This window comes from Pogona vitticeps, chromosome 14 (assembly GCF_051106095.1).
Source record: "Pogona vitticeps strain Pit_001003342236 chromosome 14, PviZW2.1, whole genome shotgun sequence".
Lineage (NCBI taxonomy): Eukaryota > Metazoa > Chordata > Lepidosauria > Squamata > Agamidae > Pogona > Pogona vitticeps.
The window spans coordinates 982617-1005739 of NC_135796.1; the positions used below are offsets into that span (position 1 = coordinate 982617).

At 51.0% G+C, this 23123-nt stretch overlaps 1 protein-coding gene across 4 annotated transcripts; it reads right to left on the reverse strand.

Moving 5' to 3' along the window:
• Positions 1 to 2590: 2590 nt before the first annotated feature.
• Positions 2591 to 23123, reverse strand: CABP1 (calcium binding protein 1). Of its 4 annotated transcripts, none has more exons than XM_072983099.2 (8): positions 22908 to 23123; positions 17526 to 17644; positions 10131 to 10310; positions 8565 to 8595; positions 7309 to 7452; positions 6424 to 6533; positions 5355 to 5502; positions 2591 to 3217 (listed from the first exon to the last, which is right to left on the reverse strand). In XM_072983099.2, exons 2-8 carry the CDS (start codon positions 17568 to 17570, stop codon positions 3192 to 3194), a joined length of 684 nt encoding a protein of 227 aa, XP_072839200.1. In that variant the 5' UTR covers positions 17571 to 17644; positions 22908 to 23123; the 3' UTR covers positions 2591 to 3191. The 4 variants fall into 4 exon arrangements, with proteins under 4 accessions (XP_072839200.1, XP_020654797.1, XP_072839201.1 ...); XM_020799138.3 differs by lacking the exon at positions 22908 to 23123 and adding an exon at positions 21555 to 21810; XM_072983100.2 differs by lacking the exon at positions 17526 to 17644 and having other exon boundaries at positions 22908 to 23120.

Genomic DNA, 23123 nt, shown 5'->3' on the forward strand with positions numbered 1-23123 from the left:
AAAATGGGAAGAAGGCGCGCTTCAGACCCTGTTTGAGGCCGCTGTAGGACTGTCAGAATATACACATAATCGTGGCTCTGTGGAGATGGGAACTCAGCTCATTTGGAATAGCTGGGCCCTGCCTGCCCTTTCCAGCCATCTACGAAGAGCCCTCTGCTAACTTACGGTAATTCTTAACACTTGAGTGAGATGCCGAGTAATTCCATTTAAATTAAAGAAACCATTTCTACTTTGGCATCTTTATAGAACAATTCCTGTATGCAAATTTATGTACATCAGTACCCCACTTTTCAGTGACCAGGATAGTGTCAGAATGATTCCTTCAGAGCTGTGCATATACGCTTCTTTATTCTACAACATCGGAGTTAAGGGTGCCGGACCCTTCTGTAGATCAGAATCCACGTATAACTCTGATGTGCAAAGCATAAAGTGTTGATTCACCCACCCACCCACAGAGAGAGAGAAAAACAGTTCTCTCTATGGGATTCCTTTCCAAAGCATTGACAACCCTTCCCATACAGTACCATGCACAGAGACAAGTAGATCGTTTTGAGACCTTCAGTGTTGAACTCAAGAGGTTCTGGGTGGCCCGGGGACACGGTATTTATTGAATATTTATTTATTTATTGGAAAAAAATCTGTGTATAACCGCAACCGCGCAGCTCAGAGCCATGCAATCCAAGGAAGAAGTGCAATTGCTTAAGAGAGAGAATCGGAAGCCCATGTCATCTCAATCATCTGCCATGCCAACGTCCCACACCAAGCCACGGCAAATGGGCGATGCTGCCTCCCCCCCCTCCCCATTGGCAGACCTGAGAGAAGCCTTGTTAGGGCTCATTTGCACTGATTAGAGCCAATCCTCATTAATCCCTGAAGATCTTCCAGCTTAAACTGCGAGCGGTCTGGGTCAACAGCCCAGCCGTTCCAGCACTTAAATGTGTCTGGAATCGTAGGTCGTGGGAATTTATGATTAGCCCAGAAAGGGAAATTAAGCTGGTGTGATCCCATTGGAAAGCGGGGGTCGGACGGCTGCTTAAAACGCTACCAAAAGATGCGTCGCCCGAAAGGGGGGAGGGGGACCCCCAAAGTCCAGGCTTAAAATGGCACTTGCTAATTTCTGTAGAAAGATGACCAAGTGGAAATGATTTCAATAATTTAAGGAGAATTCCTCTGCAGCTCGCTCCAGGGTTAAGGGAAAGTGCAATTCATTGGATGGCCATAAGCCAATCCTTAACTCTCACCTGACCTTCCTTACAAGGTTGGTTTTTTGTTTTGTTTTGTTTTTTCAAGATAAAGGCAGGGAGAGGAAAGCCATTTGTATTCTACGACTCTCTGCGCGGCACAAGGAATTTTGCCAGCAATTCAAAACTGTGCCACAGCTTTAAGGAAGATCACTCCCATTAAAGCAATGTTTTCCAGTGCAATCCTCTGAAGAAGAACCAATGCACCACCCTTTAATCACCTTTTCTCCAGGCTAAACATACCCATGTTTTCAGTCTCCAAAGCCCACAGCCAGGCTCATCATCCAGTTCTGGACACCTTCTAGTTTGTAATGTTCTTCCTAAATTGCAGAACACTGGAAACTGGACTTCTTAAAGCAGAGCGCTTCAGGTGAGGTTTGGTTTAAAACAACAACAACAACGAATGGTGTGATATGGGTGCTGTTTCTCATCTGGACTCTCTAATTCTGTTGGTCTTCATACTGAGATATGGCAGTGCTTTTCCCCAATCTCCCGCTCATTGCAGCAGGACCTGCTCAGAGCAGTTCCTCAAAGAATCGTGGCTCCTATCAGTCCGCGCATGCGGTGGATTTGGACTTTCTACCTTAAACAATGGAATTTCTTTAACACAGAGAATCAGGGCTGAAAGCAATCCAGAGATTTGCATTATACGGAGATAATGGCCCACTGGAAAAAGGTGGGTTTGACCCCCTCCTGGTGCTTTTCCTGGTTATTGCAGGGCTGATCCTTGTGATAAGAAGACTCTCGGGAAAGACCTGGGAAGGGACACGGGGTTGGGGGGCTTGTACTTCCAGGGAGAAGAGAGTCGGCACACAAACCTTGCGTGAAGAATGGTCCAGGTTCAACGGGTAAAAAGGTTGCACCATTGAGAACGTGGGGATCCGATCCCACCTGGGGAACGCCAGAGACAGGCCAACTGCCTGGCCTAGGAAATGGTCAGAATGGGGTCGAGGCGCCCATGAAAAGTCATCTCTGGGTGTGTGTGTCTGTTTGATCTGCTGAAGAATAAACCTTCTATTCTTTTTCCTACTAATGTCTCTGAGTGAGTTACCGAGACTCATCCGTGGATGAGGAAAGGGGTGGACTACTTTGGGGAACTTAAAGCTATTCTGCTCAGTGAATCCCTACATTTCTGCTGCACAGCTAAAAGAATTCAACCCAAAATCTTAAACTCTGCAACAGTCCCCCCCTTGTGTGATCGTGACCGCAGGACCTCCGTCATCAAGCTTCCCTCGTTCTCATTGCATCGCTGATGCTGCACAAACCACCAAATGGTTTTGAAGGCCTGCAAGCCATGACCCCCGCCTCCCCCCCCTTGCACAGAAGCACACAGGCCCTTACAAAGCTGGTGTCTTTTGTTTTCAAACATATATTTGATCTCATGAACATAACCACAGGGAAAGAAGAGAACATTCCAGGCTGGTCTGGGTGGGTGGGTGTCATAAATAACTCTGTACAGGTGGAGACACAAGGGCCGGGGGCCGGGAACAGTCTGTTCACCGAGGAAAAAAACGGGAACGAGCGCAGTCTACCGCAGGCACCGATCGCAGGCGGCTTTGGCGTAAGGCGCCCGTTCCAGAGAGAACCTCTCCTTCTCGCTGCTTTGTCGGAAGAGTAAAAGCCGGGAAGGGAGAGGAGGAGGAAGAGGAAGAGGCGTCTTCTTCGGTCCCGAAGACTCCGTGGCTGGTCCGGGTGCGCAGCTGCCCTGCGCAGAGCTTCTCTTGAGGAGCACTTCCAGTTGCAGGAGAGGTGGATCTTTCACAGTGCAGAGAGGTGAAGGAATGTCGGGGCCACGTGGGTCACAGAGGCAGGCCGTTGTGGCGGCTCGCGCCCTCTTGGGGACGCAACCGGGGCGTCGGCCTTGGCGCACGAACATCCGCGCGGAGATGCTCCGTCCGGGCCCTCTTTTACTTTCTGGCGCTGATTCGTCTTCAGCCCCCAAACCTGGCTTCAGCGGGACATCATCCTGACAAACTCTGAAAACAAGACAGGGAGAGGGGCAGAGAAGCAGAACAATTATATCCCCCTTGTTTTCATGCCTATCATGTGCACATTCAATGGTTGTTTTCAAGCTGTGGGACCTGCTGCGTGTTGTATTTGTTGGAAGGACCCTCGTCTTTTCACCGCTTAGGGTCTCCAAGGGTCTTCGACTGGCTCTGAACCTCAGGTTGCCTTGCATGTGGTGGGGCGTGGGAATGGGAGGAAATGTCCAGGTTGAAGCGCACAAGGGCCATGTCAGGGTGCGATCCAATGTGTGGAAAGTCACGGGCCTGGTGGCAGCGGAAAAGGTTGCTATAATGGGAGCAATCGACCAGTAAATCACTCCAACCCAGCTCCGAGAAGTCAATGTCCTACAGCTGGATCCAAAAAGGTCCACCTCAGCCCAGAGCAGGCATGTCATGTGATTGCTGGGAAATAGATCACACCAGAAAAGACCCTGATGTTGGGAAAGTGTGAAGGCAAGAGGAGAGAAGGGGTTGACAGAGGAGGAGATGGATGGACAGGGTCATCGAAGCGACCAACTTGAATTTGACCCAACTCCGGGAGGCAGTGGACGACAGGAGGGCCTGGTGTGCTCTTATCCGTGGGGTCACGAAGAGCCGGACATGACTTAAGGACTCAACAACAACAAGATCACACTGGACTGCTTCACAAGGAGACCTTCCGGGGACCCTGACCAGTTGTAGTTCATCCCCCCTCCATCCTCCACACATCCATTGTTACATTGGAAAAGAGACAGATAAAATTGAAAATATTTCCTTTCTACAAGCACAGAGGATGCTCTGTGACTATCATGGGGAAACGGGCCAAGGGTCGATTTCCGGAATGTCCCTTCACAAATCCCTTGCCAATCCTTTTACGGAACGGATGAAAACCACCCCAGCATTAATGGCCACCAGCCCAAGGCAGGAGCCCCCCCCCGCCTCAGGGGCGGGGAGGGAAGCTGAGGGCTGCTTCGGCTCTAATCGCCTCACAACACGAGATCCGAGTTTTTGTTCCGCAAGGGAAGCTGCGACTCTTCCAACGGGGCGTAAGAACCGAACAGGAACTAATGGCCTCTTCGGGGCATGAAGAACGGCACAGATCTCATTTGTAAACCAACTGGGGTGGACCCATTGAAATCAATGGGGCTTACATAAGCGCTGACTAAAACATCGCCTTCATGGCCATCAGCCTGCTCTAGATGGGGTTGGAATTGGATTAAACCCTAAAAAAAGGGAATGGGGGATTTGGAGAAATTCCCATTACAGGCGAAATTCAATGAGCTTGAAAGCCTTTCCACAGCTTGCGGAGGCAGGACGGCAGGATCCGAGGGCCATTTGGTCCAGGGGAGAGCAGGGGATAACTCAGGACAGAGCTATTTCAGTGACACCCTCCCTCCCTCCTTTTTTTCCTTGCTCCCTTTGTCATCTTTTCAGTGTCGAGTGAAGCCTTTTTAATTTACCCAATTGCCTAACACCTCCGGCTCTTCCAAATGAATACATTTGCTTTCCTTAAAGTATTGGACTCTGCCCTGACATTTTAAGTATTTTTTTCCACCTTTCCATATATCATGACCCCTTCATGTAGTGCTTTTTTTTCCCTGTGACTTTCCGCTCCTTTCCAACCCTGCTAAAAGCAGGAGCTATTTTTAGTAACCTTCTGCGTCAGGTGCTGAGTTCGAGACTTCCAGTTTCAGCACTCTGGACTGAAGGCTTTCCGTGGGCATCGGGTGAGCACTCCCATTTAAATAAAGAGAGAAGAGGCTCCAGTAGAGAAGCTCCAGCAGGTAAGTGGATTTCTTGAAAATGTCATAGAATTTCATAAAATTTTCTTCGTGGGAAGAAACATCGCTTTTTAAAAGGGAAGCTTGGATGCCAAATCTGGTATGAAACCCCCACACCTTCACAAATGAGAGAAAGCAGGATAAAAATCATGCTCTTTTTAGGAGAGTCCTAACTAATTAAACAGAAAGACAAACAAAGGAAAAAAATGGAGCCAGAGTCATTAGGGGCTGTTGAACAATCAATGTTCCCTAATGTGAGAAATCATGTGGAACTACCTGAGACTTGACCTTCTTTTAGGAACAAGCTCCCCACCCCCCTTGGCAAATCATTGTTTTCCCTCCCTCACCTTCAAAGTCCACCCGCCCATCTCCGTTCAGGTCTACGTCGCGTATTATGTCCTCGATGTCCCGGTGGCCCACTTGTTGTCCAAGGAGCTTCTTCATGGCTTCCCGCAGTTCGTTGGTGCTGATCTCCCCGTCACCGTTGGTGTCAAACTATGAGGAAGCGAACAGTCCCCCTCAGTAAAACAGTGGACGCTGGTACAGACCCTGCAATCTTACCTTCCTAGGTTCCTTCTTCTCTGTAACCCTCCAAGCCAGATCCCTTCGTCCCAAATTAAAAATAAAACGAAGCCCTGTTGCTAAGCGTAGTAGTGAATTGCACTGGATTTGGCCAACCCCTGGGTATGTTCCACTGACTCCAAGGGGCTTGACTCTTCTGTGACTAAACCACAGGATTTCAGTCCCTGCTTCTGAATTTATTCACACCGGCTATTTTCACATGCACATGATAAGGTTCCTCATTTACCACTTTCGGCCTTATTTACAAGATCCGAGCAGGGCGGTTGAGGGCAGGACATTTGGAGATGGCTCATTCAAGGGTTCGCCCTCGGTTGGGAGTGACTCCACAGCAAAGAACAACAGCAAACATCTGAACAACCACTGTGAGAAATCCAACACAGACCAGGGGCCATGTGAGGAGTCTCGGAAACAGGGATTTGGGTTTCCCTGATGATTCCGACCCTTTCCGAGTGACACCCATATTTCCCCAGCATTCATACAATCGTATATTCGTACAATTTGTCTTCCCACAGCCCCATTCTAAACAAAAATTGTGCTGGTTTGTGTTTTTGGACCACAACTCCCAGAATCCTCCAGGCAGCAGAGAGAACTTGGGGAATTACAGTCCAGAAACACAAACGTAGACAACCCTGCCTTTAATTTAAGCCAGTGGTTGCCCAACCTTGGGTGTCCAGATGTTTTTAGATGGCAACTTCCAGAAGCCTTCGCCACTTAGCTGTGCTGGCCAGGATTTCTGGGAGTTGTAGTCCACGAACATCTGAGGATCCCATGTTGGGAACTGCTGGCTTAAACGGGCAAAGAGACCAGACCGAGTCGGTGTGGTCCGATTCTCACCTCCCTGAAAGCATCTCGTAGCTCTTTGACCCCAATCATGTCGGCCGTCTCTGCCAGAAGTTTGGGTCCCATCAGTTCTACGAAGTCGTCAAAATCCACATGGCCGCCCACTAGGGAGATGGGGGGGTGGGTGGGGGGAAAGAAAAGAAATATGTGTCAGACGAGTAACGGCCGAGAGGCGACTACCAACATTTTCGGCTGATCTCGGAGGAGTTCCTTTTCCAACAACAGCTTCCAAACTCCAGCGGCCGTCCTGGCCACTCCCACGATTCTGATAGCTCTGGCTGAAAACAGAGCACAGTAGGACCCCCATATTCGCAAGCGTTCGGTTCCAAGCCCTCCCGCGGGTGCTGAAAAATGTGGATTATAGCAAACACTTTTTTAAGAGTGAAGATTATCCATAGCACGGTCTCTGCCTCCCTCTAGTGGCCAGTCCTGTAAACTTCATCTTTAGAAATAATACCTATTTCTAGGATTTTATTTTTTAATATTTTCAGACCGTGTATGAGTGGACCAGAAAACACTGATCCTGTGGATTTAGTGGTCCTACTGGAACTTTTCCATGCTCCAAAAGATATCATAGTGGGTGAGATGGAAGTAGCTAGAGCCTCCCGCCGTTCCAGTGAAAAAGAACGGGGGGTGGGAGATGTTGGGACCACGATATAATGTGACGACGGAAGATCAGGGCTGCGACCTTTTTTTTTTTTTGCATCTTTTTTCGCTTGGTGCAAAGCTGCCAGGAGGAGACCTCTGCCTGTACAAAGGGCCTGGCATAAAGGAAGAGAAAGGAGATCCACAGTCAAGGGGCCTTCAAAGAGGTCCCTAGCAGAGAATGAGAAGCGATATCCGTGTGGAGCCTGGCCGTTGCAAGCAGCTGGCACTCACAGTTCATGTTGATTTGCTGGGACAGCTCAATCAGCTCCATTTCAGTTGGCATATAACCCATGGTCCGCATACAGTTGCCCAGATCTCGGCAGTTGATGTACCCATCGCGGTCCTTGTCAAACTCCTTGAAGGCTTCTCTCAGTTCTGCGGGTGCAAAACCAGTAAAAGAAGAGGGCCGTTAGGACAGACGCACGTGCTACGGGCAGCCCCAGATTAGAGCTGAAAGCGCATTATTGGTGACAGAAAGACGTGGCTCAGACAGTCTTTTGTATCTGAGAAATTAAAGGAATTGCATGCTTATGTTCCCGAACAGCAGTCACAAAACAAAGCAAGCTGATTTTCTGATTATGTGAGCTGAAAAAAGCTACTGTTCAAACTCAGAGGCTTCCTGCAGTTAAGGAATTTTCTCTTCTAATGTCATACTACCTTTAATGTCTGTTTCTGCCTTTGTGGGAGGAGTCAAGGCATATGCTCTATACTAGAAACATCACTGGGGTGTGTGTGTTTCCACGTCACCGGTGAGTCCCTGTGTCCATCCTATTTGAGAAAACCTGTAAGAACCCATCCTGTCTGCTCTAAGCAGAGAAGGGCTACAGTGACAGGAGCTGCTACTGGATCAAAATCACAAGTAGAAAATAACTCAGACCTAGCTTAAGAGTCCAGCGGCTGAGAGAAGAAACAAGCATTACAGGGAGCTGGAGACGAGAACACCATAGTCTTCCTTGCTTCACTTAACTTGCAAATTAATTTGCCTTGTTCTACGACTGAGCTTCTGAACCTCTGCGCACAATTGCTTTGAAATGTGTTTCTCGGATCAGAACACTTCCTGAAGCCCATCTCTCCAACACAAATGGGCTTTTGGCTCTAATCAGGGGCCACCTGCAATGTCAGCTTCGAGCCCAAGAGTGCAAGCCGGGGAGGCGCTGGCGGAACCCCAGTTTCAGCCCCAAGCCCACTTAACGGCCCCACAAGCTGTGGGTGAGAGCCAGGGGGGGTTCCTGGTCTTGTCCCCCATCAGCAGATTGACATTTAGTGCAGACAGCGTGCAGAAATTGTTATTATTTTTGGAGGATGATTCCCCCACCCCACCCACAAGAAAGTACGGTTTCAGCTCTTAGACCAGCATGGCTAGGAGCCGTTCATGGGTCACCGTCTGGGAAAGAGCCTCATCCTGCTGAAAAGTCATCAGGAGGGCACAAAACGGAAGCCAGTGTTTTTTTTTTTTTGGAGGGGGGGGGTTGCTGTAGACACCCTACCTTCTATTTCTTCTGGACGCAGCTCCCTGTCCTACAAGGAAAAAAAGCACGTGTTAGAATAAAGCCAGCTCCTTCAGAGAGGATTAAGAGAGCAGCACATTTTTGAGTGTTTGCAAAGACCTATGAACCCAGTTAATCAGCCCTTTGCGGCGAGGGGGAAAAGAGCCGGTTGGGAAAAAGAACCGGTTAGGATAACAACCATTCCCAGAACATCCAAGCCAGCCCAGGGGATTCTGGGTGTTGTAGTGCAAGGTTACCTTCCCATTCTCCGGTCTAGCCCTGTGCCTTCGACTCTGCCTGGGCCCCAGTCCTCCAGAGCCCTCTGGAGATGCTCTTGGGCTTTTTTTGTCCCTTCCAGTGACAATTTTAACCAAAGATGGTCCTGGAGATTTGATCCAGCAGCTTTTCAGAGGGAAAGCAGAAGCGCCGTCCTGCTTGATGGGGTCTTTGCGGTTCCTCCCCAGTGGGGGAAAAGGAACAGAGGGGCATTAAAAGAGCATTTTGCTGATTTCCCCCCCCCTCACAAAACCCTCTTTCCCAGCATGGAAGTCAAGTCTTGGCTTCAAGGCAGCAGCTGCTGAAGACTCCAGTTCCAAGGGTGTTGTGAATCCAGTCCAGGTTTTAGTCTGGACCCAGATGAGGAACGCTATCTCAAAGTAGGACTAGAACAGCTCCTGTGAACGGTGGGTTAGAAAAAGCTGGTGTGGATTCATGGCTCCCCTGAAAATGGAGGTGTGGAGGGCACACACACACACACAAAAAGGCCACTCCCTCCAGGAAGTTGGACCTTCACGCCTTCAGCGGAAAGGCAAGTCACTGATGAAAAATGTTTCATATTTCCAAGGACAGGGGCTGGTAAAGCCTGGGCAGGGGTCCCTGTGGGCTTTTCCTGGAGCTGTTGGGCATCCCTTCTCCCTCCCCCACAAAGGATGGCATGTTGGCACCAAGGAGGGCCCTCTCCTGCTGCTGGGGAAAGGCTCGAGACGACCCCACGCTCCCCAGAGACCTAGCCACAGAGAAGCCAGGGTTCAGCCAAGAGTTCCTTTCGATAGCGGTGAGGGTGGAAAAGCAACCCCTGAGAGTAGCAAGAGGATCTGGAGAAGAAAAGGGAGATTCACTTGTGGTTCAGAAGTCTCGCAAGCACCCAAAGCTGTGTTTTATGTTTGTGGGGTGGAGCAGGGCAAGGAAGTGGAGGTTAGGATCATAAAGAGCAGAAGAATACATCTGAGATCTTGTGAAGAGGGAGCCAAGCCAGGGGTGGAAATGCGCTGCTTCTTGATTATGGGGAAATCCTTCTATCTCTTATCACAACCACCCTCTTGATTTCCCAGAACAACAGGGCGGGCAGGCGGGTATGGCGTTCCCAGCCGGCCGCCTCTCATCCTGTGGACTCTCACATCCGGGCCTGCTGTAGCAGTCTTTTCAGAAAGAGTACCCCCCCCCCGGGAGCCGTGGCCACCTCTCTTTGGGCTGTCCCCTGGCGGCGCAGCTCTCCCCCACCAGGTTCCTCCACACCCTCCGGGCTTTGCAAGCACGCCTCGGCCTGTCCAGGTGCAACTTACGTACTGGCTGCCTGTTTTCCGCGAAGCCCTTCCGGAGGAAGATACAAGCCGGCCCCAGCAGGTTGTGCATCACCGCGCAGTTCTGGGCCAGCACCATGAGGGGACCAGGGAACTCGCCGCCGGCGGACGGCCCTTCCTCACTCATCTGGACAGCCTTATAGCACGCTTTCTCGTCATGGCGGATCTTCTTGGTCAAATCAGCAGAAAGTAAACGACACAACAGAGGAAGTTAACCCCATCCCCCCAGCCTCCCAGAACTGTTTGGATGCTTTCAACCAGCAGAAAAGCCAGAGGACAAGAGTCAAGTGGCGCCTTTAAGGCTGGCCAGTGCATTAAAGTGTTAGCTTTCATGCGCACACAGAGATCATTGACTCAGAGGCATCGTATAGCGCTTTGGGGCTTTAGACATCTATATATATCTATATGGTTCTTCCCCCCCCCTCACACACACAAGGCTAAAGCCCCCAAACTGTACTGCCCTTGCTGTCAGTGTGAATCCAACATCGCAACTTTTCTCACACATCTACAGATTAAAAACTGCTATCTCTCAATGGTGCACCACACATGGGCATTTTCAAGCAAGCGGTTTGGTTTGGAGCATGTCCTCAAAGCCAGACGTTTACACACGGAAATCCATTTTTTTGTCTACCAAATCCCACCCTTCCTGAGCACTATGAACTGGCTGGAAAAAAAAATTGCTTTGTAGATTTTGGGAGAAATATGGTGGCGACGACACAGGTGCTAACCAGTAGGAGCTAGACACGCTAGAAGAACTTTTTCTCCCCAGAGCTGGTTTCAGCAAAGGATTCTTTGCGTGTGTTCTTAGGGCATCTGTTCAAAAATCCCCGGCACGCCAAACCAGCTTACATCTGTCTGCACCTTCAACGAGCGTTGTGCCACGTCCGTTGTTTGAGACGTACCTTTAGCCCTTTTATTTGGTACAGCGCCCAACAGCCAGCTGTACATACGGCCTTCGGCTGGGGATGAAAGCCCTTCTGATATTTGTAGCATCTCCCCTTTGAAAAGCCACCAAACAGCAGCCTTCCAGCAGGGCTTGCCTCCCTCCAGCTACAGCCTAAAGGCAGAAGGGAAGCAAGAGGCTGTTCTGATGGTTTCTAGTGCAGGCTACATGACCAGGGGTGGGGTGGGGGGGGTGAGGAAGGCACATACGTCAGTCCCCAGACACAGGCATGGGTCCGTCTGCATGCAAAGGGAGGCAAAGGAGAATATCTCAGCATTTCTGCTGAACATCAAGGCCACAGAAAACTCCGAGAAGGATGATGGACAGGTCTCTGGCTCGAGGCTGAGATTGAGGGCTTGGGTTGGGTCCTCCAGGGTCTCCGTCTTTGGACCGAAGTGTCCTGGAATGGGAATGCCATCAAGAGGGCCATTCTGGATTTTGTGGCTCACCCTCCTGGCTTCCAGAGCCTGCCCTTTAGACATGCCCAGAGGCACCTTTGTCATTGACTTGGCTGATTCAACCTTAACCTGCTTGGAGCATCAAGACTGGGTTTTTGGGGGCAAATGGGTTAGAGTTCGTAGAATTTGCCGTTTCTCAAAGGCCACCGCTCCTGGAATTTCTCCCTGATGAGCTTGTGTGGTCTAGTAGGATTCTGTGTGTCAAGAAAGGGGAGAACATCGGAGCCTGGGCAAGGCAGGTGTCCTGGTGTGTGTGTGGGGGCGATCTTGCCAGCCAAGGGCCAGCCTCAGCCCTCCATCACCTGGCTGGCCATTTCAGAGGGAAGGAATTCATTCCTGTGGCCAGAAGAGGCATCTGAGGCCAAGCTGGCAGTCCGGCTTGACGTTTCAGCCCTGAATGAGGTGTCTGACGGGATGCACCACGGAGGCCACCAACCCACGTCTTGCTAGAATCAGAATCTCCTAACAGGCATCGGGTTTCAGAATTTACTTTCTCCAAGAAATCTCAAAAAGTTGGGGTTTTTTAAAAAGCAAGTTTCTGGCCCTCAGGTTTCTAAAGGCAGAAAGTGAGGGATGAGCAGTGACACTCAAGAAGGTGCGGCATGCATTCAAATAATCCAAGAACGGGTTTCCCTGCCTCGCCTGCATCTTTTCTGCAAAACCCATGTGTTACCAGATCAGCAGCCGCCAACACCGCCCATGGCTGACCAAAAATGTTGGAAAAGTTACATTTTTTGACTACAGCCGCCAGGAACACGGTGGATGCTGTCGTTCAACAGATCGCCGGAGCCCTAGGCCAAAAAACACCGCTGGCCTTGATCTGCAGTCAACCCACCGCTTGTGTTCCGGTGTGATCCCCAAACCTTGCTGAGTGCAACTCAACCCTCCGCCTTTCTTTGCTTCCCACAATATTGGATTTTGTGTTCACGCTTTGTGTGTGTGTGTGTGTGTGTGTGTGTGTGTGTGTGTGAGTGTGAGTGAGTGAGTGTGTGTTGGGGGGAGGAAATGTCCAGCGGGAAATCCTGCATGCAGAGTTCCAGGCCCCGCTAGCGAACCAGCTGCTCGCCTTATATAGCCATGAGTCGCCTGGGCTCTGGCAGAAACATTTTCATCCTGACATTTCCCATGGAGCTATAAAAAGCTGGCAGAGCGCTCAGAGGGACCATTGGCTTTTCATGCAGTAAACATGAACAGCCCCGCCGTGGTTTTCAGGAGAGGCTGTGCGCTCCCTTCCCCACATTTCCTTGGCCCCCCTCCGCTGAACGAGCGCCGCCTGCGCTGCATCGCAAGCTCTCTCCCGGTGAGGCAGAGAACTCGGCCACAGATGCTCACCGATCGGCATGCACCGCTGTGTTTACTGGCAGAGCGTGTCTGTTGCATGACACACACATCCCGCTCACGGGTAGCTCCGGGCATTTTTTTTCCAACCCCTCCAACCCACCCAACCCACATCCACACAATCTGCTTCAAAACGATGCTGTTGACGGTGCAGGAACAGCATCGGAGCCAGAATCGTGAACCATCACAAAGACACTTCGGAAAGGATCCCATACTTCAGCCCCTTGAGACGGCCTCCGTCGGCGTGAGACAGAGGGCATGACCCGTCCATCACCAGAGGAGCCTTGCGTTTAAACTGGCAAACTGAGGGGAGAACAGTGAACCCTTTCTGGGGGTGGCCGTGTGGGGCTTCGTCTGCCCCTCTCTTGCACCCCTGGATGACAGAAACAGAAACCCAAATCTACCTCATCTCAGAGTTTGGAAACAATGGCTGGGGGGATTCCAGGACTGAATTGTTTTCTCTTTTGTTCCCTGGTGGTCAAGCACCCACTGCTTCCTAGGAGGGGAACTGGACACCAACACAGGTTTGGAAGGTCATGGCTGGGTCAACAACGTGTGCCCGAATACTGTCTCCAGTTTGGGGCCATGTAGACACATATAGATCTCTGCCCTGTAGTCTCACTCTTAAGTCTGAGGAAGTGGACTTACCCACAAAAGCTTACATTAAAACACAGTGGCTAGTTTTTAACGTGCCACTACATTTTTGTCTTCTTCTTCTTCTTCTTTTGTCAGGATTGAATCTGGATTATGAGCAGAATCTCAACTGCAGTACTGCAGTTTAGCCTGGCCGTTTGGAGACGGGTCCATCTCCAGCCTTTCTGGATGCATTGGCAACCAGCTTCCCTCTCAAAAACTCACAGGGATGTCTGTTGGTCCTGGTATTATTAGCCGAGTGATTCGATCCATCTTTTGCAAGGTGCAGGGCTCCTTTCTCGCACACACACACACACACACAAACACACACACACACTCGTTTGCTTCCTTCCTTCCAGCAAGACTCCCAGGATGTTCAGAGAAAGCCTCCCCATTTAGGATCGGCACCGGCTGAAAGGAAGTTGCTTTTTTTTGAACGCTATATTAGCTCCTTGATTCTCCCAGCGGCCAGGCTGGGAGTCGTAATCTCAAAAAGCAATTTACCCAAGCCGAGTTCAGTTGTAATTTCCCTTCCGCTACGGAGGAGGGCTTTCTCCTATCTTGCTCTGAATTACGCGATAAGCTCCTATGCATGGAGAAAAAAATATAAGACTTCCTTTGGTGTACTTCAGTGAATTACATCCCACGCCTTCGGATGCACAAGACATCCATGGACTGTCACTCATGGCAGCTCACGTGAAAATAAGTTGGTTCCACCAGTCTTTAAGGGGCTCCAACGCCTTCATTACTTTATTTCACTATACATCCTGAAATAAGTTGGCAGGGCCACCTCTTTGGGTTCAGAGCCCATCCTCGCTGCTTTTAGGAAGGTAGGAGGAGATGCTTTTTGAAAAGCCGGAGTGCAAAACGGTTTAGCACCCATCACGACAGCTTTGATTATTTTGCTTATAGATTAGATGGACTTCAGCTTGTCTCAGCTTGCAGTTCCTCGTGCTTGCCTTGGTTTTTCGCTCGTCTTGTGGCCTTTGTAAGCTGCCTGAAGTCTTTCTCCAAAGAGAAAAAAAGGCAGGATAAATATGTGATTATTACACAAACGCAAGAGTAGGTGGTGCCTTTTATTGGACCGCTTAAAAATCAAAACATTAAAAGCTTGCTATGTGTTTTAATTTTTTCGCGGTCCCAATAAAAGCCACCACCCGCTTTTGTCTTTGTGTAAGCTTCGCAACCGCACCGTCCGTTTCCCTGTTTGTTATGTAATTATTTCCACTGCTCCCGCTGCTGTGTTTGTTTTCGCCGAACGGGCCTTCTGAAGGGCTCGCCAAATCAGCCAAGAGATGAAAGTCAGCCGGCGTCCGACTTTCCATCAAGGCAGGCCGTCCTGAACCCCTGGCCGTGGTCGCCTTGCAAGTTGCTTGGTGGAGCCCGGTCATCCTCTCCTTTTATGAGGGCTAAGAAGAATTCCTTCTCGTTGGCTCTCCCAACAGCCCACCCTGTCCTGTTGCATTCCTTCATCTGCTAGCAGGAGAGCTAAAACATGCCATCCCCATTGGAATGACCCGCATTATCAAATTTTAGTGCTGGCTGGCATCACTGCTCATGGATGGGGGCACCTTTTAGGGAGCGCCTCCATCAGGAAAGTCTCCCGGCTGTTCAGACCAGGTCACCTCTCGTGTCATTCGAACCCGCTGCCCACCGACTACGCTGAGCACTTAAACACTGAGGCACCGTTATCTTGAATGCCGATGCATGCACACGCACACAACATCAGCACAGAGAAACTGGAACGTGTGCATTTACACACCATGCACAGACAGAAGGGGAACCATCAGGCAGATGTGAGATAAGGCATCTCTCCCTTTGGATGCACATGTTTGTCCAGGGGAAGATGCATGTGCATTATGGTGTGCCCCTAGCGCTATGCATGCTGATACCACTGTATGGTTCAGGACGTATAAACACACACACGCACATACATACACAGAATGGGAAAATACATTCATTCCTCTGGCCAAGGGCATGCCAGAAAACATCAGCACATATGTTTGCATCCACACCAAGGATGTGCTCCCTGCACCCCTCTCCGTATGCCATATTTGTGATTCAATAAGCCCCTGTCCCAGTTGTGGTTTACACAATATCCATCCCACAGTTAGCAAGCACCTAGGAGTCCAGCATTGTCATGGATCCTGCTGCAGGGCGGTAGCGGTGTTTAACCGACGGGCCTGATTGCACCTTTCATGTGGAGTGAAAGAACTGGGCATGTTTAGCCTCAAGGAAAGGAGACCGATGGAGAAAATAGGGTTGCCCTTTTAAAAAGACTTGGAAGGACTGTCCTACAGAGGAAGGGCAGGATCTGTTCTCGATCATCCCAGAGTGCAGGACAGGCAACAATGGGCTCAAGGGACAGGGAGCCAGGTTTCCATTGAATATCAGGGGGAAAAACTTCTTAACTGTTAGAGCAGTATGATAAGGGAACCAGCGACCCCGGGAAGTGGTGAGGGCTCTAATGCTGGAGGCCTTCAGGAGAACATTGGGCCACGATCAGTCAGATCTGCTTGGACTTGGATTCCTGTCTTGATCAGTGGGTTGGACTCGATGACCTTTATGGGCCCCTTCCAACTCCATGATTCTAGGATTCTGTGTTCCTGGTGCATTCTGCCTTAACCGGGGGGGAAATTTTCCATCAACCTGTCAAACATCCAACTGAAAAAAAATAATAATCCAGAAGTGCTGTTTGGGCACTCTGGTGCATGGCTTTTTACAAAAGAAAAACAATAAAAGCTATCTGTTCGTATTACGTGCCAAAGATGCTTGAAGTAATCATTCGATCATGAAAAGATGCAATAAGATCTTTGCAAACTGATCCAAAACCAAGCTAACAAGAATGCAGTTAAAATCTCGCTAGGGCCCATTAGGGATGGCAGCATCCATGAAACTCATGACCCTGATTATAAGCATACCATGCCACGGCCGTGCCCGTTAATATTAATTACAGGGGAAAAAGGCCTTCGGGGGGGGGGGTCTACTTTGCCTTCCCTCAAGTCCAAACAGGACACTGGCAAATAGGTTGTTATGCAAGAGCTCAGCTCAGGCACGAAAGGTCATCGTTTCTACAGAGGCAGGGGCTTTCCAAGGGAGTCAACAAGACCCGCACAAGACTTTCATTGGTGCCGAAGGTGGGGCTGGGGAAGCAGGCAGGGTGGTTGCCCCCCCCCCAGGCCTGAGAGGGAAATGGGGAGGAGCAGAAGGAACAGGAAGGGGGCAAGACATCCCCTCCGGCTGGCGCTCTCCTCAAACCTTCGCAGAGACAAGGCGAGGATGGTCATCTCAACAGAGAACCACACGCAAGAGTCCCTTCCTCTCTTGGGAATTCCAAAACTCACTAAAGTGGTGGCTTTATTAGACTGATCAAAGGGGTGTGTGTGTGTGTGCATGGAATGTTGTTCTCCTCTTCGGCTTTTGCATGCTTTTCTTGTGGACCTAATAAAAGTATTGTCTTAGTGTCGATTTGGGGGTTTCTCTAGTGCCAACACAGCTGCCCCAGCTTCCCCCCCCCTCTGCCCGCTGGCTCTTGGAAGTCCAGCCAATTGTGGGAATGAAACGGATCCATCCATCCCTTGGCCCAAAACCCCATGAAGCCCATGCCCCCCCACACTGGAAGGAAGGGCAGCTGCCTCCAAAGGAAAGGCTCCTGAGCATTGCAAGGAAGGGGGTGCAGGAGAACCTCCTGGAGAAAAATCCCCCATGACTTGCAAACATGTGCCCACAGCTGCCCCTGACTGCCCGCTGACCCACCGTGGCCTACAGTGGCAGCCGGGCCATCGTGCACCCCCCACATACACCCCCTCCACACATACCCGCTTCCAGCCTTTGCCCTCCAGTCATACAGAAAAGGAAGTCCAGGAGGAGAGGTTGGAGAAGACGCGCCTCCACCTTCCCCCTCCTCCCCCCCCCAGGCGGCCCATCTCCAGCCTCACCACCTGCCTAGAATGGGAGATGCCCGGCCTTCGGAGGGCCCCGTGCCCCGTCCTCCACGCGGGGAACCTACCTTTTTCGAGAGGTTCCTCAAGGGAGACTTCACACAGTTGCCCATTATATGCTGAGGTTGCCTTTCCAGGAGGCCGGTTTATAAAGGAAACCGGGCAAGGGGTTCCATTAAAAGGAGTCCTTAGAAGCAAAGCGAGAAAGGCAGCACGTGTCAAATCCACACCACTGCTACCTCTAACCCTGGCAGCACTTCTGGAGACCGATCTCCTTCCTTCCTTCCTTCCTTCCTTCCTTCCTTCCTTCCTTCCTTCCTTCCTTCCTTCCTTCCTTCCTTCCTTCCTTCCTTCCTTCCTTTCCTTTCCTTTCCTTTCCTTTCCTTTCCTTTCCTTTCCTTTCCTTTCCTTTCCTTTCCTTTCCTTTCCTTTCCTTTCCTTTCCTTCCTTCTCAACTTTTTAAGTCCACTTTCTTAAAGAAACAGCTTGGGAAGGGAAGGGAGGGCGAAAGAAGCAGAGAGGAAGGGACAGCGAGGGACAGCAAGCCAGGGAGGGAGGCGGATGGGTCTAATCTACATCAGATTAAAGTTCCTCTCCTTCCCACCACTCAGGATACTAGGAGAGAGCCCCTGTCATTCACAGGAAACCGGGCAGGCAGACAAAAAGACTGCCGGGATCCTGACCCCGAATGGTCTTCTGCCGGGAGGGCTGGGGAGCAGGTTCTGCTCTTTTCGGTCCCCACTGCCTGCTAGAGCTTGTCCCAGTTCTGCTGCTGCTGCTGCTGCTGCTCTCCCGTTTCCCCAGATCCTGAGTATTTTGATCACCAGCCGGCTGGAAGGATGAAGGCAATCCACTTAGAGGTGCTGAGAGGGGCCGGAGCTCATTCTGGCCATACAGAAAACAGACCCCCTGCAAAAGAGCCAGCCAGCAAAGGCTTCAGCCGGGAAGCCAGCCTCTCATTGGGGCTTCGGCTAGGCAGGCACAGAGAGAGAGAGAGAGAGAGAGAGAGAGAGAGAGAGAGAGAGAGAGAGGACAACACACACACACACAGAGGACAACACACAACCACAGAGAGAAAAAGAGAGAGAGAGAGAGAGTGCTAGCCCACAGTTCTACCATCCCAGCATCATCATTATTTTTGGCCAGGGAGGAGGGGTGTCTCTTTCTCTGTGTGCACACATTTTACATTTTTTTAAGGCAAAGGAGAAACCCAAAGATTCAGATCATCATGTTAAAAAGCTTGGGCATTTTGATGGTTTAGAGGTGGCGACTGAGAAAGGACTCGGGCTTCATCATTTGAGCCTAAATTGCCTTGCGGCGGAATCATTCCAAACTGCAAATCCTTCCCGGCCCTCCCTGTCGCTGCCGCCTCTCAGACACGAAGCCAACGTTCCTTTCCAGGGGCGCCTGGCCTGTTCGCTTATAAAAACTGTAAATGGCCACATAGTTCCTCAAACAAATTGCAATAGGGTGCCAATAGGGTTGTGGAAGAGACGGCAGCAGCGATCTGAGGTTCATGAATCTGTTGGAAGGCAGGTGTTTGCACAACTAACTCAGTGGCTTTTGGGCTTCCTTCCTTCTCCCCCCCCCCCCCCCCCGGTGAAGCTGCCTGTTGGGGGCATCTTGTGCTGAGCCTCACCCGTGGGCAGATGCAGAGCACATCTGGGTGGAGGGGCCTCCGTAACCCATACAGGGTGTGTGTGTGTGTGTGGGGGGAATGGTGGAAGCAGTGGCCCTGGAGTATTGCAGGGTCTGAAAGCAACTGAAATTAACACTTTTCCATTCAAGAGTTGAGGATCCATTTTCAGCCAGAGGGACAAATTCAGAGACCTTTAATTTTTTTTGGGGGGGGGGGAGTCCTGCATCCCAAGAGTGGATGGAGCACAAGGCAAAAACTCCCAGTAGATTTCAGCTTAAAGCTTTCTGTGCCCGGAACGAAGCCTCAAGGAACCCCGTCCGACTTTTTCTGATACAAAGCACACTCTCGGCCCTGTACAGACACTGGGACGTCTTTAAGTGTTAACCCCCTGAGGAAGAGGCTTGGTTTTCTAGGGACACCTGGAAAACTAGATTAGGGTCCCAGCCTCCAGGTCAGCCAGATTCATTCCCAGCGCCCGAGATTCTCTGCTTTAACGAGTTGATTCAAGGATTCAACGCCTGGACGCTGGAGGGCGTTTGTTTTAAACTAAGATTGAGGCAGTTCACTAAGCTAGAACATCTGATGGTTGGGGGTTCAGTTACCCAGAAGGAGGCCCTTTCTGAAAAGCCAGCCTGTGTAGCCTTGGGCACGATGCATGGTGGCCCCAGAGCACTTCCCAGAAAATGGGAAAGGGAAACTACTGCTGAACACCAGGTACGCTGAGAAGAGCTGTGACTTGATGGCATTCCATTGCTATTATTATTATTTTGTGCCAGGCTGTAACCCCAAATTTTGGTGGCTGCGAGGGAACTTCACTGGGTGGTCACTGGTCCAGCTTTTCCAACACAGATGACCAGGAGAAAGCCAGACCTAGTGGGCCTGAGACGCAACGGGGGGGGGGGTGGGAGAGGGAGGGAGAGGGAGGGAGAGAGGGACGGAGGGAGATGGGGGAAAGGAAGACAGAGGAGGGCAAACCTGAAATTGTCTTTCATTGTTTGTAAGCCGCCTTGGGTCCTTTTCAAGGGGAAAGTTGGGTTAAAGATATGTTAAATAAATAAATAAATAAATAAATAAATAAATAAATAAATAAATAAATAAATAAATAAAGAAAGAAAGAAAGAAAGAAAGAAAGAAAGAAAGATGGGGAAGTTAATGGAAAAGGGGTAATAGTTTCTCTTGTTGTCAAGCTGTTGTTATTGTTATGCACCTTCAAGTTGCATCTGACTTAATGATGACCATATGAATGGAGTGATCCCAAAATGTCCTCAACAGCAATTGCAAACTCAAGCCTGTGGCTTCCTGTAGGGATTGAGTCCATCTCCTATTCAGTCTTCCTCTTTTCCTGCAATTATTCTCAGCGTTACAGAATCCTGCCTTCTTGTGAGGGCCCCAAAGCAGGGCAACCTCGGTTTCAACATTTCTGCCTCCAGAGAGAGTCCAGGCCTGATTTGATTCGGGACTCACGTGTTCCTCTTTCTGGACATCCAGTGTATCCGCAAAGCATTCCTCCAGCACCGCATTTCAAACTAATCTCCCCCCCCGCCCCCCCCCCCCGTCAGCTCTCTTTACTGTCCATTTGTCAAGCTAAAAACATCTCATTTGCTTGTGGTTACTTTGACAGCAGGGCCCTTGAAGCAATTAAATTAGATTTAAATTGGAAATTAGATTTACATGACTTCCATGCACTGAAAGCTTTGCCAGACTGCAGCTGAAAAGACCCATCCCGGCCTTGTGCCTCTTTTAAGTCTCCAAGACCTGAGGTGGTCTCTTGAGGACCAACACCTTTCAGAGGCCACGAATTCACAAGGTCACCACGAAGCCAGAAGCAACCTGGAGGCCCATAACGTATGCAGTCCCCATCTGCCACCCCTTTATTACTCCACCAGATGTCCGGCGGATGATTACTTATGCCTGATGATGCATTCATTTGCATTAATACCTAATTCCCCCCCTCATCTGAGCTCACAATTATATACTCAGCTCTCTCCCTCCTGGCTTTCTCCTAACAACAACCCTGTGAGGAGGGCCAGGGTCCCAAAGTGGCTTTCTTAAGAGGAAAACAAGCAAAACAGGAATGCCGGCACCCTCCTAATTCTGTCGGGATGCCCCCCCCAATAAACAAGACAATCCATTTTTAAAGACCTCCATTGAATCCAGTTGCCCTTTTCTGTCCCTGGACTGCCAACTCCACCATTTAATTGACTTCAGGGCTTTAATTCCCAACCCCTGCTTCCACCCACAAAAGGGGTGTGTGTGTGTGTGGGGGGGGGGCTATCCGTCTTTCTCTGTGCATTAAGTTACTTGCTATGCCGTCCTGGCGGCTTCCGGAAGCAATCAAGGCGGAAAAACCAAAATGAAGCCAGCCCACGATAAAATATACCCAAAAAGTCCCTCCAGAGGGCTTGACCCACACCGCACTTTGCACATGCTCTAGGGGCCCCCTCCCTCCTGGACTTACCAGAGCTAGCAAATGCACGAAGGAGGAGTTCCCCCAAAGTCAGATTTCTCCCGTTCTGTGAAGCAGCGATTCAAACGGTGCCCTTGGGCGACTCACCGGCGCGCCTCGAACCGCTCTCTCCCGGGCCACGTGGGTGGCGGCTATTACCCGCGGTGGCTTTGGTTTTGAGGTTTTACCGGATCCTCTGACATGATCCTATTTGGCCACGGCCCGTAATCCCGGCGAGTGCACAGGGAACACACTCCCCCCCCCATCCCGAGAGAGGCCGGCGTGTGCGTCATGCGCCTTTTTGGCTCTCGCTCTTTCGCCTCTGGCGGCCCCCCGCCCCACCCCGCTAATCCTGAATTTGGCCCCTGGGCAGGGGGGGGGGGGAAATTGCCGACCCTGGTCGGAGGCAGCGTGGGGGTGCCGAGGCAGCTGCCGCTGCGAGCAGCCAAAGGTTCGATCCCCGGCGCTTCCTCGCCTCGCGGATTTCCATCTCCTTCGGATGGGTCCCGCTCGCGCTTAAGATGCGCGCAGCCTCCTCCTGCCCGCAAAGGTGAGTCACCCGCGTCTCCTCCCTCCTCCACTTCTTGCCTGACTTTCCCCGCCCGTTTGGCCACCTCGCCTGTCCGCCTCTCTCTTCCGCGCCGTCGGATGTCCTCTCCGCGCAGGCTAAGAGCGGCTCCTTGCGCCCGGGGCCACCGGGAACGCCGTTCCTTATGGAGCCTTGTGCCTCTCGTTACTTTTGCTGCAACAGGCGCACAAGGGGTCCCCACCTTGTCCCCCTGGCCGGAATTTAGCCGTCAGGGACCAAAGCTTCGCGGTTTCCCTCTCCTCCATCTCCTTGCGCACTGAAAACCGCCGCGCCGATGGTCCCTGGGCTCTGGGGGGAAGAAGTTCTCCCCCACCTGGAGCAGCCCTGGCTTCCCTCGAATCCCAGAGAATTTGGAGAACTTTTGCAAAGAACGACGTTCCCAGCCTTTCCCTCGCCCCAAATGCTGTCCCGGGACTTCAAGGAATCCCGTGACAGGAATATAATACTCGCCTCTTAAAAGTGGCTTGTTTAACTCTTCGAACAAATTCAGTTTATTTTATTTTATGTTTAAATGAGGATCAAATGTTTTAGCTTGCTGTGAACCACGGAGAATAGTGCATTGCACTAATGGGGCAGTACTGTATGTAAATCTAAGGAATAAATAAACAAAGAGTAGTCCAATAAAATAAAATAAATCTCCCGCCTCTGTCCCCCCCCCTCGCCCCTCAACTGTTCAGGGTCCTGGAGAAAGCGCCTCTTTCCCCAGGGCCCCTTCCCCGCAGAGGCGCCCCGATCCCCTCTCCTGCCCCCAGGGAACCCCACTTCTGCAGCAGTACCTCTCTCGAAAGCGGCTTCTCGGAAGTCACGCGAGCCCCGAGTCCTGGCTCCTTCCTCCTTCCCGGATTTCCCACGCGAGGAGACCGGCAGAGGAGAAGCGAAGGGGGCTCCCGCGGAGGACAGACGGGGCTGGGTGGCTCCCGACGGGTCTTTGGTCCCGATCCCGGCCCGTTCACTGATATTTGCAGAGGATCCCGCTCCTGCCCTGCCCTCCT

What these genes read in the sequence shown, in the direction of transcription:
- CABP1 (XM_072983099.2), bottom strand. Translation starts at nt 17,570, where the DNA reads ATGGGCAACTGTGTGAAGTCTCCCTTGAGGAACCTCTCGAAAAAG. An exon ending in GCGTCCAGAAGAAATAGAAG is followed by an intron (nt 7,453 to 8,564) that starts GTAGGGTGTCTA and finishes TTGCACCCGCAG; the next exon opens with AACTGAGAGAAGCCTTCAAG. An exon ending in TACGAGATGCTTTCAGGGAG is followed by an intron (nt 5,503 to 6,423) that starts GTGAGAATCGGA and finishes GCTTCCTCATAG; the next exon opens with TTTGACACCAACGGTGACGG.